We start from the raw sequence: 18,772 nt of genomic DNA, 5'->3' as shown, positions 1-18,772 counted from the left end.
ATTCAAAAAATAAGTTGCTTACATCACTGATGAATGATTGAAGTTTTGACATAAGTCTTTGTTTTGTTTTTGTCTTACTCATTCAGCTAAAGGAAAATATCAAAAAACATTTATGTTGTAACTAATTCAGTCATCAATTGCAACTATTGGTTGATTATGGACCCAGGAGTTTGGTAAAAGTCAATGAAAGCATTTTGTGAGAATCAATTGGCTAAACGAAATTTGCAATATAAAGTGCCATATATTGGTATTATTTGAAAATTGCTCACTACACATTTCTTTACAGTAGTTTATAATAAACTCATTTCCATACATATACGTATATATATTTCAGATTTTCTTGGGGGGGACCAGTTATCAAACATTTGCAAGCAGACCACTGCCTCCTACTAAACAACAGCATAGGTGCAAATTCAAATTCATGTTCTTGGATGTTAGAATCTGGCTGACGGAAATGGAATGGCAATAGAATTCTAGATGAGAAGAGGAGAAAATTGGTATACTGTTTGTAAAGTCTGAGAATAAAGGGGGAAGTAGTGGATTTGCAGTGGATTTGGGGTCAAGGAGAGTTTTTTATAGAAAGAAGATATGAGAATATACTGAAATGCTAATAGGAATAATCCAGTAGACCAGAGAAATGTCGATAATAATGGAGAAAGAGATTATTACAGGAACAAAATCCTTGAGGAGATAGGAGTAAAAGCGTAAATGGAACCACTACACATCTACTAGAAAGGCCAAAATCCAGAATTGACAATACCAAATGTTGGTGAGGATGTGGAGCAACAGGAACCCTAACTCACTGCTGATGGGAATGCAAAATAGTACAGCCACTTTGAAAGACAGTTTAGCGGTTTTTTACAAAAACTAAGCATTTTCTTACTATATGATCCAGCTATCATGCTCCTTGGTATTTACTCAGTGAAGATGAAAACTTATGTCCACACAAAAACCTGTACATGGATGTTTATAGCAGTTTTATTGATAATTGCCCAAACTTGGAAACAGCCAGATATCCTTCAGTGAGTGAATGAATAAATAAATTGTGGTACATCCAAACAATGAAATATTATTCAGCACTAAAAAGAAATGAGCTATCAAGCTAAGCAAAGACATAGAGGGACCTGAAATGCATATTACTAAGTGAAAAAAGCCAATCTGAAAAGCATACATACTATCTAATTCCATCTATATAACATTGTGGAAAAGGCAACACTATGGAGAAAGTAAAAAAAGCACTGGTTGCCAAGGGCTTTGGGGAGGGTGAAATCATGGCTAGACAGAGCAAAGAGGAGTGAAAATACTTTGTAGGATACTATGATGATGGATACATGTCATTTTATATAAATATATCTTGAAACCCATACAGTATCTAAGACCAAGAATGAATCCTAATGTAAACTATGCACTTCGGGTGACAATGATGTGTCAATGTAGGTTTATCAGTTGTAACAATGTGCTACTCTGGTGGGGAACGTTGGTGATGGGGGGTGCTATGCATGTGTGGGAGCAGGGGACATGTCTCAATTTTGCCATGAACCTGAAACAGCTCTTAAGAAAATAAAGTCATATATCAAAAAATCCCCATTGCAGGGAATTTGAAGAGACAATTCATATACTGATTAGAAGGTGGGAAGTGGGAGTGGTATAATGAAATGGCAGGATCACCTTTAAGCTGTATTCTAAATCCTGAGAGGCTAAGATTTGGAGATGGGAAACATAAAAGCCATTTAGCTTCTGTTAATTGGGCACATTTTAACTATTACTATACTTAAAAACACACTGAAGTTAGTGTTTCTGATTTTCAAGGTGCTTTTTTTCACAAATGTTTGGTGACCATTTGTGGAAGCTCTGTATTTTGTGGAAAACAGCAAAATAACAAGCCAGCTTTCCCTATGCTAATTTCCTCTCTCTCTCTCCCCACCCCCTCTGTACACGTCTTTGGGAATCAGTCACATATCTCTGCTGCTGTTGCTGTCCCTCAGGGTAGACAAACATTTCTGGGGCAGAAGAAAGCCAATTGAGGGGAGTACCTCTGGCAAGAAAGTTTTTAAAATATCTTACTTGTTACCCCAATAATAGTTGTAATGGCCAGATCCTGGAACAGAAACTGGTAATTTGAAAGGCTGTTTGTCTCCTGAAAATAAAAAGAAAAGCAAATTTTTAAAAAAGTTCTGATTTCTGGATGAAGTTTGATATTGATCGCTTTTGTTTTCTCACTGCAACATAGGATTTTTCCGGTAAATTACCAAGCAGATGCTGTGGCCAGTGGCCTGTTTGAGTTGGTGAGTGATAGTGTTCGTGGAAGTCTCAAAGCCAAGCCCAGGAAACCCTCTCTAATCAGGAGGGCCACCGTCATGTGTTTTCAGGTCTTGGTCCTTTGTGCATTAGTATTACTTTGTTGAGGGGGGACATCTTCCTCTACAAGAGTCATCTCTGCTCTCTTTTCTACTCGTTAACAGAAAATTTGGGATTTGGTGTGGCACAATAAAGGAATGCACCCCCAACAGTAACAAGTGACAAAGGTGTGGTAATTGTGCCTAAATTTTACTCATGGAAAATGAGAATAACTAAACCCACTATTTGCATTCTTGAGTGTTTTTAGATGAATGTTAGAAAGTCCTAATAAAGTACCTTAACGCTCTTGAGGAAAAAGTGTTCAGGTCTCCCTGATTTCAAAAAACTTGCTTCCTTGCTCTCCATCCCTTAGTAGTAAGGAGATGATGTTCTATGTTTAATTATACTTTTGAGTACAGTTTTGGGATTCCATAACAGGGTCAGCTTTTCATAAATAGCCTGTCCTTCTCTAGCTCACTCATCAGTGAGTGTGAAAAGGGCAATATAAAGAGATGAATCTTCATATCTTTAGCACAGATAAAATTTCCTTTCCTGGTGTTAGTTAGTAGAATATGCTCACATGTTGAGTTTGCAAACCATAGGCATATCTTTTCTCCTTTTATATCTTGTTAAATAATAAAAGCCGTTACAAGATCTATGTATTTTTTGTGGCATGATATGCCAATTTTCAAATCCCTATATTCAGAGAACCAGTTGTATGCTGGCTTGTACTAACACTTGACAGTCAAGTGCCAAATTTTCAGGAATGCCGTGAGCTGGTTTTAAACACAGCCAATATAAAAACAAATTCTGCAAATGAACCGTTAAATAAATTATACTAAAACAAACTTCATAAATACTCAAAGCTCAGCACTTTCTAATTATTTTCCTACATTTTATTGTTGTGTATGCTCTTGAGATTATTTACAACTCTTGCAACTATATGGTGCAAGTGCTCTCTGATGGTCTGCTACTTATACATCTCTTCCCCACTCCATGTTCAACGACTTCAGACAGGTAGCTTGCAACTGGCCACAGTAGGAGTATTTACACCATTGGAAATGGCAAACGTTAAAGATCAGGACTCATTTTTCCAGGGAGGGTCAATTATGAAACACTTACCAGAACCCCAGTACAGAGAATCATCTCTTTAAGGAATGCTACACTAGGGCAGAGCAACACTGGAATTGGGAAGACAGAGACCTGGCCTAAGCAGGCAAAAGCAACAGCAACAGAGAAAGTGATATATTAAGTTCTGATCCTCTGCTACCACTAGATAAAAAGTTTCTATATCAGAGAATCGACACCAACAAATTTTCCTGTGTACATCTGTCTATTTCCAATATACTTTAAAGATCCTTAAGGATATTTTTAGAGGGGCTGTTATTGCTCGGGTGTCCGATCCCGACCCTTTCTTTAAGAGGCTTTGCAAATTAAGAGTGCACCGCCACTCGTTTTAGTTCTCACTAACCAAGAGGCCAAGTCCCAAGTCATACCCAGTAGAGCAGCAGAACACCAACATACTGAATCATGCTGTACAGAGCCATGTACTTAAACATGCAAAAGGAGGTAACGAGAGCTGCACGTCCTTCCCTGTGTAAGAAAGAAATGAAAAAGGAATGAAATGAAAGTAATGAAAAGAATGAGATCAGTTATTCTATCCTGTCCAGCTGAGCTCAGGAGAAAAAAAAAAAATCAAAACTCTGATCATACAATTGTTTGTGTGAAAGACTGGACAGGCTTGAGCCAGTGAGATCCGGCCGTGAGTGTGCTGAAGGGCTAGATTTTCAGGAAACACCAATTCCAGGCCTAGGTCCACAGCCTTGATCTGGCAACGGAGCCCAGATTCACAGCTACTCCTGTCCTTTCTGCGAGCACCGTTTCAGCCCCTGAACTCAGAGTCAGGGCACATGGCAGCTAGTCCCAGGTCTTATTCCTACTCACTAATGTGATTGGAGGGTCATTTCCCTTGTCTCAGTTTCTTCATCTATGAACTAAGGGATTTAAATAAGATCGTGGGTTTGGGGGTTATTTTCTTGCAGGTGTTTTAGGAGTTTGGCACACGTTTGGTTCAAATTTCATTTTGGCAGTTTCAACTTTTTCTAAATCTGGACTAAAACAATACGCACACTCAAATTAGTCATATATCAAATGTAAATAGACTGGAAGTGATGAGCATGTTCATTAGTGTTACTGTTGATTGACTTTGAGTAAATAGTATGTATTTAAAGCATAAAATGGATGAGATATGAAATGTCACTTTTATCTATTTCTATTGGGTAAAAATGGGTTTAAATTATACTTCTAAATTTAAATTATACTTTTTTCACCTTTTTTTTTAAGTTTAAGTTTAAACTAAGTTTAATGATTTCCTAGGGTTCTGAACCTGATCTTCAAATCAGGTTCTTTTCTGTATCAGGGTTTTACCACTGCCATTTGCTCTGCCCAGAAGGTAGTTTCTGCTCCTTCCTCAGCTCCTTAGAGAGCATACCACCCCATCTGAAGCATCCAATTCCACCTTTCCAACTATCTTACTACCTTTCACATCACCCTACTTATTTCTTTGACGGTACCTATCAAAATCTGTAAGTATTGTCTTTACTTATCTTCCTTAGTTTCTGGCATTAAGTGCCTGCTCAACAAATATTTGTCAAATGCAGGAATAAAAAAAATGGGAGGAGCCAGTCAAATCATTGTTTTAATGTGGAAAGAGTATGATATTTGTCCATTAAACACATTTAAACAAAATCAATTCTAAAATAATCTCCAACCTTACATGGCTATGTGAGTTTGGGCACATTAGTTAAATTCTCTGAGCTTAATTTCTTTATTTTTAAAAGAAATAATAACCATTCCTACATGTCCTAGCTGTCTTAAAGTATAAGATAATAGGCATTAAAGCACTTTCAGACTGCAAACACATGCTAGTTATAATAACCAAGAGCAATCACAATGCTAACTACCTCTATCATTCAAATAAAATGCAGCAGAAACATATATTTTGGGGGGAAAAATAAAATACCAAGGCAAATTTTAGTGGGAGCACCAATGATCAGTAAAGATTTTGAGGCCAGGTGCAGTGGCTCACGCCTGTAATCCTAGCACTCTGGGAGCCCAAGGCGGGAGGATCATTTGAGTTCAGGAGTTCGAGACCAGCCTGAGCAAGAGAGAGACCCTGTCTCTACTAAAAATAGAAAGAAATTAATCGGACAACTAAAAATATATAGAAAAATTAGCCGGGCATGGTGGCACATGCCTGTAGTCCCAGCTACTCAAGAGGCTGAGGCAGAAGGATTGCTTAAGCCCAGGAGTTTGAGATTGCTGTGAGCTAGGCTGATGCCATGGCACTCTAGCCTGGGCAGCAGAGCGAGATTCTGTCTCAAAAAATAAATAAATAAATAAAGATTTTGAAAACTGGGAATGGGAAGGGTAACCATGGAAGCACAGAGAGACAAGAGGGAAGGAAGGCAAGTGGACCTCTCTGAATCCCCCAGTATAAAGCATCTAAAGAAATACATTTGAAAAATAAGAGGGTGACTGACACTTTCAAGCAGTAACAAGTTCCAGATTTCAATCTTCTAAAAATAACCTAATCAGTAAATTCATTCATTGGAAATGCCACTACTCTCCCAAAGTTATTTTTAACTCCTGGTAAATCCATTTGGTAGTAGAACATTTGACTGCATTTTTCCACAAAGCACCCTCCCCACCGAGGGACACAAAATTTCCCTGATCTTTCCTGGGCAGAGCAATGTAATCTATACCTAAAAGTTGAGAGAGAGAGAAACAGTGCTTTAGGATATGCCACTTACTTGATAAGATGTGGTACGCACTCAATGTTTGGAGTTTTGGAAGTGAAAGGTGAAGCCACAGATGCCTCCTGCTCTGATAAAGAGATGCCCACATGAGCCATTTTCAAAGCCTGAAAGCAAAGAGTCAGTTTACTTTCCATGTAGACTCACATACATCTCTACTGAGACTTCATAAGAAAAGGCCAGTTAAGCTGGCCACAAGGCGGCTCGTGGGCCCAAATGCTAACTGGGAGATGACCAGACTTGACCCTGCCTGCCCACATAAGGACAAGATGGCATTAGGACACCTAGCCAGAGCAGTGGGAACTCCAAAACCAAATTCTAACCAATTTAGCCTGTACTGACTGTTCAGTCATTGTGTGCCTTTGGTCAAAAACCTCCCAAACCCTCAGCATCAGTTTATCCATCAAGAGGAATGGAAATGTCAGCATCCCAGGAGGTGCTATCTCTAAAGGGCTCCAGACAAGTAGAACCGAGTGTGAGATTATGGCCACACACACTGGCAGCTACATACCCCACAGTCGTTCGCTCCATCGCCGCACATACCTACAAAGTAACTGCAAGGGAACCATGTCAATTGTGGAGGAGATCAAAGCTATCTTACCCGCTAATTTCCTAATTAAAAAAATGAAGTGACCATCATTACATAGGGTTCAAACTCATCATTTATTTTAAGAGAATATCCCTAAGAGTCTGGTTTCACTGAAAGTAAAGTGTGACTCAGCAGTGTATACAATAGATTTAGAAATACAGCACATCATTCGTGACTCCATGTGTTCCACATAAACACTGCACTTCCTTACTTAGGAAGCAGCTTTCTCAGCTGTAAAACAGTTGTTCACAATTATATGATGTGGGCATGCACACTGTAGAGGGCACAGGATTTGAAACCAGAAGATCTAGATTTGGAGCTGGTCTTTTGACTATTATTTTCCCCCAACAAACTGTCATGAGTATTAAATGAGGCGCTGTATGGCAACATGCCTTACAAAGTAGAAAATGGTAAGTGATAGTTTTTGGTGCTGCTAATATTAACACAAAAGGAAATCCACCCAGTCAGTAGTCACTCAACTCAAAAATGCAATGCCAAGCCCAGAAGTTGGAGAAAGAAAATACATCTCTGCTTCAGGATGGCTTTTTGAGGCTGAGTGAATACTTCTCTCTTGAATGCTTGACAAAGATTACGAATAACCAGCTTTTTAAAGTATGAGCACTCTGACAGAATTCACAGACCATGTTGCACTTTTCTCCCACACTGCTATGTGTAGGTAACTAGTTTACTCTCCAGGTTTTCAAATATGTTGAGAAGACAGGGCCTTCTGAATCGAGACACTTGCCCTATAACTGAATCAAATGAGTAGGAGGACAGAGTAGGAGTGAGTAGGAGCAGGAGTCATGTGGATGCGGCCAGAAGTGGAGGAAGCCTCCAGTACTCCATGGGGTTCTGTTAACAGGAAATAAAGGTTGCCAGATGACGGGCACTTTATTTGGACTGCTTATTCTGCCTCAGAATGGAGACCCTTTGTGTTAGAAGAGAAGTATTTTTCTGATTTAGGATGGAAAGAATGTTTTGACATGAGAATATGTAAATATTTTTATGGTTATATGAATCTCTTGTCATATGAATCTCCCTACATCATAACTGTGATGATAGCTTATAAAAATAAAGTCTAAATTCTCATTATACCCTCAAGAGCTGAGCTCAAACCACCTTTCCAGCCTTATTTCTCCCCATACCCTTTCACATCCCTTATGTTCTAGTCCACTGGTTCTAAATATTGGATGCGAAATTAACTTATGTGAGGAGCATTGGAAAAAATACTGGTTTCCAAGCCCCATATTAACAATTGAATCAGAATCTCTGGATGATGGGGTCCTGATATATTTTCAAAGCTCCCCAGGTGATTGTCATGTACAGTCAGGGTAAGAACCACTGCCCCAGCCCAACCGAGTGACTCCCTGTACCTCTCACTCTCCCCCCAGGATGCCCCCACGTAGCTCGTGCCACCTGAATTGGCAAAGAACCTACTCCAGTTTCTGAAATTCTTCCACCAGACTGGATTTCTGCCCAGGAGACATTCTTGCAAAGATAGTCCCATTGATCAGTACCTGTAAGAAACCCAAAGAGGAAATTTTTTGTAATGTCAGCTAGTCGTACACGAAATAATTTACAATACTCAAAATATTGACTGAGTAAGGACACCCATGGATGAAAAAAGAAATTGTTTCTAATGGGCCTTCCTTTGGATTTTAAGACAGACATTGAGATGTTAGTCATCAGATAAGTGACCAGTGGAAACTAAAAATCAGTAAAGATGACTGCTTAACAAAAATATTTTATGAAAATGATGACCTACAGGAATTTAGCCCAGCTGCCATAGGGAATGTGGTTCTGAAAAATCCTGATCTTAATGGAACCTTGAACCAGTGGAGTGTGAGAAATTGCAAAATAATAAGAGGTCAGGATCCCGGGAGAAGAAAAAGAAGCAATTACTTCTCAGAAAATTGTTCAGAACCGGCAGAAAAACAGCCTGATGGCAAAATAGTGACTATTTATGGTCTTTGACTTAACCATAACATCTGGATTTGACCAATTATGAGGCTCAGCTGATATCCCAAACCTAATTTGAGCTTCTACAGAGTCTTAAATTCTATGTCAGTTCCCTGTGTCCCCTGCTCTTCTTTGCAGTAACCTCAGTTTAGTGTTTCCTCAGTCTCAAAGTCTGTATTTTGTTTTCTTAAACGGTACCTAAGACGATGACCAACTGAGCATAAATAGTTTCTCTTTGGGTCACATCGGACCCATCTTTCTCTAGCTTATTCACATTTCATATGTTTGTTCACATTTGGCCCTCTGTATCTGTGGGTTTCACATCCATGGATTAAACCAATCATGGATCAAAAATATTTGAAGAACAAAATGAATGGTTGTGTCTGTATGCAAAGACTTTTTCTTCTTGTCATTATTCCCTAAACTATACAGTATAACATCTATTTGCATAGAATTTACATTGTAATAGATATTATAAGTAACCTAGAGATTATTTAATGTATATAGAAGGATATGCACAGGTTATATGCAAATGCTATGCCATTTTATGTAAGGGATTTGAGCATCCATAGATTTTGGTATTCATGGGGGGGTCCTGGTACCAATCTTCCATGGATACTGAAGAATGACTGTGTGTGTGTATACATATGTACATATACATATACATATATATGATATACCTGCCCCCACTGTGTCTTTGCTCTTCATCAGAACCTCTTCAGTACAGAGGTCATCTACCAAAAACCTAATAAAGTTCCTTTATTCTTGGCCTAGTTTCCTGTATAATTGCAGGATTTCCACTTTACTGTGAGATCCTTAATCATGGCAATATAGTGACAGCCTCCCAAAATTAATCTTTATAATTTGAGAAATCACTAACACTTCAATCCTATAAATGGTGGAAAACTGACTAATTGAGTTTATTTATTTCAAATCTAGTAGGAAATGAGACAACAATATACATAGAATCTAAGTAAGTAAGTATATATTACTTACTTAGAGGTTCAAAATAATTTAGGAGCATGCTCCGTAAGTGACATCAGCAGCATCTTCACAGAGAAATTGTTTGCCTCTTAGAACTTACCTTTGGCAGTAGGCTGCTGAAATGCTGACTTATAACGTGAAAGGATTTTCCACTTAGGGCAAAATGGTAACTTCTTTCTCTGCCACTATCAGAGACTTCTTCCCCTATGTTAATATAATTGTCCTGCAAAGAAAGACAGTTATTTTAGACTCTTCCACTTGATAGAGTGGTTAGGACCACAAGCATATCTGAGAGAAGGTAATGAAGACAGACCAGAATCTCTCTTTGAAAGTCACACTCCAACTCTGATTCCTTAGAGAAGCACTTTCTTTTTGCAGGATCAATCTTTGCACATCACGGCCACTAGTGAGTAGGAGAATAGCACTTGCTCATGTCCTGTTTTCATCCTGATTTGATCTTGGCGAGTCCCAGAGAAGAGCACGTTTCACACATTTCAAGTGCAAAATACAAAAGCACTGCAGCTTAACAAATCTCTCCCCGAGGTGAGAACTTACTATTTTTTTCTTACAGAATTAATATTGCTCTACAAGGACACAGTGGAGATGGAACACTGACAAGACTGGAGGTAAATGAATAAAACTTTTCTTTTTCCCTCCCTGAAGACATAGTCTGATTTTCTGATGCACACAGTGGTATCTCTGCCAGGGACTAAATCCCCTTTGAACCCAATGGGGTGGCTGACAAGCAAGGGGAAAATGAGAAATTAGATTCACAACTCCACTTACTATATTCTTTCTCATACAGTGCCAAAAAAATTTTTAAGTTGAAAAGAATGGATTGTTTCCAGCACCCAGAAGAGCACTGTACTTTAAAGTGCAGTAGGAACAGTATGGGAAACTGATAAAATTGAGTTCATTGAACCGCATGGGTGTTAGACATTTGGGAAGTGTGTTAAATCTAGGTCAAAGCTGCTCAGTCACCAATGCTGTGAGACAAGTTAAGTGATACGGTAAAAGGTCTGTTTTCAGGTGTACCTGACTCCCGTATGTGATGTGTTTCTTCTCTTCTACTAATTTCCAAGATATAGATGCTGATGAGGACCCAGTGGTTTCATTTGCCTCAATGAGAATGACTTTCTGACTTTCAGAAATCATCCCAGATTTTCTGGCCACTGTTATTGCAGTCTGAAGATTGTCACCTAGAAGAAAGAAAGAGTATCCCAAGATGAGGTTGAAGAGATGGAACCAACTCATGCAGAGCCTGGAAAACCAAGGTAAAGAGTTCAGTCCTTAATTTAGTTGTGAAAAGAAATAATCTCTACGGTCTTTTTCAGCCCCAACCTTCTGTGATTCCATGATCCCTTTTCTCATTCTTGCTGTTTTTCATCAGGGTACTTCATGACCTATTTGTGTATTTTTGCCAGAAACTTGGCACAAAAAAATAAAAAAGCAAAATTCAAATGTATTTCTGTCATTTGTTAGCAGCTTTACAAGTGTTTAGGAAAACTCTACTGGTTTAATATTGTATCTGGCTGTTCCACTTCTAGTCAAGATGGAATAAGCCCACCACACTCTCTCTTTCCCACTGATTACAATGGAAAATGCTGAACAAAAAACAAAAAGCAACTACCCAAAGACTTTGAAAAGTAAACAAAAGCAGGCAGAGTGTGGAAGGGAGTCACATTTGGAGAAGCAACTTAAGAGGGGATGAGTTTCTCACCTTTTTTTTCTCTTTCCTTTCATATGTTTGACCTAAGTGTGGGCCTCAGTCCTAGAGCAATTCAGGCAGCTAAAACTCCAAGAGAAACGCAGTCTTTGGGATTTCTTCCAAAGGAACCAGGAAAAAGGGTCCTTGTAGGCTGGAGTGTATGAGGCAAAATCGGGGAAAGGAGAGAGCTAGACAAGTGTATGAATTATATACCTCCTGGGCTCAACCCAGAGCATGTGTGGAGCAGATGCAAAGAAAGATAAGCAAAGCTTGAAGAATTGAACAATGATATAAATCACCTCCCATTTGTAAGAGTAACCCCCAAGTGGGGCAGACCCAGACATCATAGCAAAAGACTTAATATCTAAACTAATATTGGAGCCATCACCTACAACAGGCGAGACAGAACTTTGGGTTGACTGCTCGCCAAAACAAAAAGTTCAGTATTCTCCAGAAGATTTTAACAAAATCCAAAGTCTTACAACATAATAATCAAAATGTTTAGGATACTAAACATATGAAAAATCTGGCCAATTCCCAAGGGTGGGGGAACAATTGTTGCCAATCCCTAGGTGACCCAGATGTTGGAATTATCAGATAATGGTTTTAAAGCAGCTATTATAAGCCTACTTAATGTGGTAAATGTTAATTCTCTTTAAATAAATGGAAAGATAAATGAAAAATATAAACTGTAAAAAAGAACCAAATGGATACTTTAGACTTGAAAAATATAATACCCGAAATTAAAAAAAAAAAAAACACTGGATGTACTCAATACCAGAATAGAGATGACAGAAGAAAGAATCACTGAACTTAAAGGTAGATAAATAGAAATTACACAACCTGAAGAACAAAGAGAACATTTTTTAAAAATGAACAGACTCAAGGATATCAAAAGGACTCATTCATGTCATTAGAGTCCAAGAAGCAGAGGAAAAAGAGATTGGAACAGAAAAAAAATATTTGAAGAAATAATAGCAAAAATTTTCCCCAATATGATAAAAGACTTAAATGTATAGAGTCAAGAAGCTCAGTGAACCCCATACAGGATGAACTCAGTGAGAATCTTATCCAGACACATAATAATCAAATAGTAAAAATCAAAGATAAAGAAAAAAAGCAGTTAGATAAAATCATATTACATATGAGGGAAAAATGATTCAAATTATCACAGATTTCTCTTCAAAAAATGTGGAGGCAAGACTACAGTAGAACAACATCTTTAAAACGCTAAAAGAAAAGAACTGTCAGGCCGGGCATGGTGGCTCATGCCTGTAATCCTAGCACTCTGGGAGACCAAGGCGGAGGATTGCTTGAGCTCAGCAGTTCAAGATCAGCCTGAACAAGAACAAGACCCCGTCTCTACTATAAATAGAAAGAAATTAGCCAGAAAACTAAACTAGAAAAAATTAGCCAGGCATAGGGTGCGTGCCTGTACTCCCAGCTACCCGGGAGGCTGAGGCAGGAGGATCCCTTGAGCCCAGGAGTTTGAGGTTGCTCTGAGCTACGCTGATGCCACGGCACTCTAGCCCAGGCAAGAGAGTGAGACTCTGTCTCAAAAAAAAAAAAAAGAACTGTCAACTCTGACTCCACTAGCTAGTGAAAATATCTTTTAGGAATGAAAGAGAAATAAAGACATGCTCAGATGAAGAAAAACTAAGATAATTTGTCATTAGAGCACATACTCAAAAAGAAATGCTAAAGGAAGTTCTTTAGTTGAAAGGAAATGATACCAGAGGTTAACTTGTAACTTAAGGAACAAAAACATAGCAACAAAAATGATAAAGATCTGAGTAAATAAAAAGTCCAGTTTTCTTCACTTATGTTATATAACTCTTAACTGGTGAAAGTAAAGACTATACCATTATTTGGGGAGGGGGGTTAATGTATGCTGTACTCACGACAGCAAAAACATAAAGAAGAGAAGGCAAGAGACATTTCTGGTTGTAAGTCTTCTTGAAAGGGTAGGTACATATATCGTAATTCCTAAAGCAACCACTAAAAAATAGATAATATAACATCTGGCTGGCTATCCCTAACATAGCTTCTCCCAGGTTTCTACCAAAATACTTAGGAGGACCCTCAACAAAGACGAGCTGGTGGGAAGGAGCTGCTCTACCTGAGGTCGGAACAATCTAGGGAGCCCTGAAAGGGAAGAGGCTTCTCCCCATGCCTGAGCTGGGCACCAGCAGCCTGTCTGCTTTGCAACACAGGCACATTTTGCCATCTCCCACCTGTACGAGATCTGCTGTTGAGGACAAACAGCCCAGGCCTGAGCTTCAATCATCTGACAGAGAAATACAACAGTCTATCTAAGAAATCCCAGAAGCTGGACAGGAAAAGATCAGGCAGAGCAATCAGACCTCATGACTGGTGAAATGAAAAGCTGCTGGACAGATGAAACTTGCATTAAAAATAAGAGCCCCTAAGAAAATGCAAATGCAGCACCAAAACACCAGCAAACAAAATTTTCTAGAGCCACTCACACCTCAAAACATGATTTAAGAACTTAACAGTTCAATAGGGGATTTGAAGGAGATAACGTTGCTGGGATCTGAGATTGTGGTTTGGAAAAACTGGGTGCAAATGAAAAACCTTCAAGTACAAAGCAAAATTATAAAAAGGTGACAATCACAAGAAAAAAAGAGACTGAGAGGATAAATCCAAGGAGAACTGTCATGTGAATAATAGAAATTCCAGAAGTAAAAAAGGAAAGACGGAGAACAAAGGCAATAATTAAACAAACAATAGGGGAAATTTTCTGAGAGGAAGACAGATTAAAATGCTCTCTATGGTCCAGAATAAAGTAATGAAAAAAGACAAATATATAGGCAAACATTTCTAAACTCCAAAGTTAAATTTAAAAGATTATGTGTCACCTACAAAGGACTGGCATTGGACTTGCAACGTGCCATGCCAGGAGCCAGAAGGCAAAGGAATTGCACCTACAAACTGACAGCTATGAAAAAAGAACTACGGCTCAAGAATCTTATATCAGGACAAGATATTATTCACCTGTCAGGGCAAAGAAAGATCTTCCAGGATATGTAAGAAATCAGACAGCATATTACCCCTCCATACCATCCGTGGACAATACTTGAGAAAAGAAACGAAACAAGCAAGGAAAGAAAGAACAGAATTTTCAAAATGAGGAGAGAGAAGTGAAGAGGAAGGGTGGAGAATGATGAATTCTTGTTTGTTACTCTGCATGGTTAGGGATAGATTATGAGAATGTGTAATATAAGTGCTAAAAAAGATGTTTAAAACAGAAGGTTCATAGTGTGAGAGAAATCCTAATATGTAGTAAACTAACTCAGCAACACCTAAAAATCAGATTGAGAGATCTGACTGTAAAGGGATAGAGTAAAAGTAATCTAAAAGTCTCTGGGATTGTGGGGTCTGGAATGCAGGGGTGGAGAAATACAGAAGTAAAAGTATTCTAGGTTCCAACTGTAGAATGGGGGTCAGGGGGCGGGGGCGGGGAGTAACGGCTTTGATGTGGAAATAATCTGTCTTAGTGCCAAAAATAATAGAGTTAAAAGCATCTATGAGAGCAGAGAAAAGAAAGGCAGCACACACTCAAAAAATATGAGTATGAATGCATCAGGAAGTCATTTACTCACCTCTAGTCTCTTCTGCAACTAAAAAATTATAGCATCAGTGTCAAATTCAATTAAGAAATACATACTTAATTTCATTAAGAAATTTCACACATTTCTCTTGCTCTCCTGTTTGTATTACATGATTTGGGCTTTAGGGTTAGGAGTAGAGAGAATGGCATATTTTTTTTATCTCTAGGATCGTAGATTTTATTACTGATGGGCCTTCAGTGTAGTTTATAGACCACATTGACTGAGCATTTTTCTTAGTATTTGGTAATAAAAATCATCATCTTTGCCTGATGATGATACCTTCTTGTCATTCAGGTTTTATTTCAAATGTCACCTCTCAGAGAGGCCTCTCTTAACCACCTCATCTAAAGTAGATGGTCGGATATGCTTGACCACATCATCCTATTTTGTGTACCTCAAAATACTATTTGACCGATTGATTTTCTATCATGCCACTGAAATGGAAGCTTGGGGAAAACAATAGTTTTGCCTTTTTTTTTCTTTCTTTGCACACCTCCTGCACCTAAAAAGGTGTCATAGTAGGTTGTTAAGAAAGTGAGTCCCTATTTCCACATCAAATTCTTACTGTTTCACTACACACTTTGTTCTATACCTGTGATCATTACAGTCCTTATCCGGGCTGAGATGAGCTCTTCCAAGACAGGTTTAGTCTCTTCCTTCAATCGATTCTCCAAGATCAGCAAGCCCAGAAATATCAGGTTTGATTCTACCTTCTCCCTGGAAATATACATGATTGAACAGAAATAGCACATTATAGCTTTCTCACGGGAAATAAAACAAAAAGACAAAGATCCCTGTCCGAGTGGTTCCACTCACTCATTCAAGCATTGTTCCTTAGACACTGATTACATGCCAGGAACAATCCAGAAAAAAGGCAGAAGGAGACACAAAGGATGTGGAAACACTTAGTGAGTCAAGAAAAAGGGAGTACTTATTAAGCAAAAGCTTTGCTTTAACCTTTGTAGAAAACAAGATAAAAGACTCTAAGAGTTACCTCGCCTGCTAATAACAAAGAGGAATTCTAGTTTTGGTACAAAACGTCATGAAAATTAAGGGGAAGCATAAGAAAAACAAATGCCGGTTTCTCCAGAAACCAGGCTGTAATCAACACCATCTTAGCCCCAGGAGATAGGAGGTCATAATCTCAACAAATGGTCCCTCTATTAAGGCCAAGTTCTTCCCTCTTTCTCCCTCAGATGGTAGCAGTGCTCTTCTGCACAAAGCGTGTATGTTTCCAAAAGTAAGTAAGGCCTCCAACCCTCCTATCCACCACAAGAACATTTTCAGGAACATTTTACAGGACCAAACGCAGGGAAATATGTTTGGGATTGGGAGTTCAAAGATTCTTCCATGATTATTTCCTTATCTTACATGCAAACACAAGAACAAGACACCAGCACTGCCTAATTCTGGCTGAAATGCAAATGAAAGCAGCACTACAAAAAAGCTCCTTGACTTGCCTGCCTTGTGCATCGGAATGCTGGGTCTCACATAAGCCAGGGTCATGATCTAGAGTTAGCAATGCTCCCAGGAAGCTGCTGACACCTCCAGCAGAGCAGCAGGAAGAGGACACGGTTTAAACTACTCACCTCAGAGCATGCTTGGGAGGATGGCATTTCTCATTCTTCTGAACCTGGCATTTAAGTCTCTCTATGATGTGGTTCCAAACTATCTTACTAGCTTCAGCTATCACTAAATTCTTCACCCACACTAATTTCAGGCCAAGTTGGACCACTCATCATGGATAGTCTCTGTACTTGACCATCTCTAGACATTTGTTCTATACTGCTATGAGACATTCTTCCTTATTTCATGGAAAAAGTTGTAAGTTCCCCATGATTTGCTAATGAAATATGTCCTACATTTTGAGGTCCAATTCCCATGGTACCTCTCCCACAAAGGCTTCCTCAGATAGAAATAATTGTTCCCTTGACATATTACTTCTACCTCAGTGTAGCCCATATTTTATTTGTACATATATTATCATTCTTGGCTTTCCGATCTGTCACTCTGGCTCAATTAGTTGAGGGCAAGCCCACCTGATTCAATGCTGTGTTCAACTGTGCCCACCCAAGTGATGCCAGACACACAGGAAGTGCTCAGCAAATGTGTGTCTAGTTGAAATGCTCTGATACATTTGGTGACCAATCTTTGCCAGGAAATCTAAAAAAATTCATTTCTTTTTTCAAAAATTCTACTGCCAGTGAGTTCAAGAAACAGCACTGAGGAAAAGGAGGAGAGAATATGCAGAGACTACCGTAGCCCCTAACTCCAGAGATTTCACATTCAACTGGGAGGTAAAATTAGACATGACCACTTTAGTTCTATGGAAGGCTGGGAAAAGGATCATGACAGATGTCCAAATCAGAGTCCCATGGAGTCAGAAAAGAGGGTGCAATCGTTTCTGGGTGAAGTGATTAGAGGAGTCTTCTTAGAGGAGGTGATATTCAATCAGGTCTTTGAAGGATAACTTAGTTGATGCCTAATTGAGGACTTCCAATCTTTCTTGTGGTCCTTATATTCAGACCTCAGGCTTTAGATATTTTTGGAGATCGTATGACATAAGCCAACCAGAGGTGCCAAATTAGGCCAAGAAAATGGGTCGAATATTTGCCATAGTCTATGGCCTACCTTGGCACTAGTATTTCTGGTTCCTCTGGCTTATGGCCTTCATAGGGGTCAATGCACAATAATCAGGAAACTGGAGTTCTACTCTCAGTCCTACCACTACCTGGCTGTGTGACCATGAGTATATTATTTCTTTGGTAACCTAGTTCATCTTTGTATCTACAAGGTCTCTGCTAGCTCTAATATTCCATGATTCTTCTTTTCATGAGTATTCAATGTGAGCCAAGAAATAAAAGGGAGTAATTCCCTGAGAGTTCTCAAGCTCTGCAACTTGGAATAGCATGCTATCCTCTCCTGCTTCCTGCACAGACATTAGACCTCTTTCTGAAGTATCTAAAAATAACAAAGAATGATGAGTGTAATACAAAGGGAGCACTGTCATCCCGGTGATCACGCTTCATGTTTTTAAAATCCATGTGACTTTTAGAGGATGAAATATGCATAAAGTGAGCCAATAACCCTTGAAGAGAAGCACCCTGACTAACCATAATAAAAAGAAAAAAAGAGCAAAAACAAAATACTGAGAAAGAATGTCCTGTCACAATCTGGAATTAGCAAAGGGTGGGTAAATTAATTTAGCTATCCGTATACCTGTGGTGATATGGCTTTAAGAGAGGAAAGACGAATTGATGACCTAAGATCCAACCCTATCAGTGAATTTGTGTTTCAGCCACAACAGATTTTGAAAAGTTAGAATTTCAGTACTTCTGGCCAGGACATGTCCTCTCCCATGTGCCACAGTCTGTACCCTTCTCTATTGCTCATGTGCCTCTACAGTGAGTGCTTTGTTATATGCACAAGTTCGAAAACCATGAGTTTGCAACTTGTAAATATGCAAATATCTTATTATAATCAGAAGCCACAACATAGTAGCCATAACCTTCCTATATCGCTGGCAACAGGCTCTCAGGAAACAAAATTCTACTTCCAATTCTGCTCCATCTCTTCCCTGGGCCAAAATTTCCTCTTCTTCAAAATATGACATCAAATCTCAAAGTTCACTTTTAGCTCTCTGACTTGAGTGACCTTGAAATGAGTTGATCAAATTACAACAAATATCCAGAGTTGTAATAGCCAGAGTTTCAGGGATCACATTAAGCTGGCCCCAGGCAGAGTGGCC

At 38.9% G+C, this 18,772-nt stretch overlaps 1 protein-coding gene across 1 annotated transcript in view; it reads right to left on the bottom strand.

Moving 5' to 3' along the window:
- The window catches only part of ATP13A4 (ATPase type 13A4), a 161,341-nt gene that overhangs the window by 16,639 nt on the left and 125,930 nt on the right, over window positions 1-18,772 (bottom strand). The window contains exons 17-24 of the mRNA XM_012639862.1: window positions 15,617-15,741; window positions 10,720-10,883; window positions 9,785-9,907; window positions 8,179-8,258; window positions 6,664-6,706; window positions 6,150-6,259; window positions 3,834-3,930; window positions 2,065-2,137 (exon numbers count right to left, since the gene is read on the bottom strand). Of these exons, the coding sequence (XP_012495316.1) occupies window positions 2,065-2,137; window positions 3,834-3,930; window positions 6,150-6,259; window positions 6,664-6,706; window positions 8,179-8,258; window positions 9,785-9,907; window positions 10,720-10,883; window positions 15,617-15,741 (815 nt within the window). The remainder of the gene's footprint in view (window positions 1-2,064; window positions 2,138-3,833; window positions 3,931-6,149; window positions 6,260-6,663; window positions 6,707-8,178; window positions 8,259-9,784; window positions 9,908-10,719; window positions 10,884-15,616; window positions 15,742-18,772) is intronic.

Source organism: Propithecus coquereli, unplaced genomic scaffold (assembly GCF_000956105.1).
Source record: "Propithecus coquereli isolate 6110/MARCELLA unplaced genomic scaffold, Pcoq_1.0 Scaffold10, whole genome shotgun sequence".
NCBI lineage: Eukaryota > Metazoa > Chordata > Mammalia > Primates > Indriidae > Propithecus > Propithecus coquereli.
Note: the sequence above shows the minus strand (reverse complement) of the source record. Positions and strands in the feature narration are given on the sequence as shown.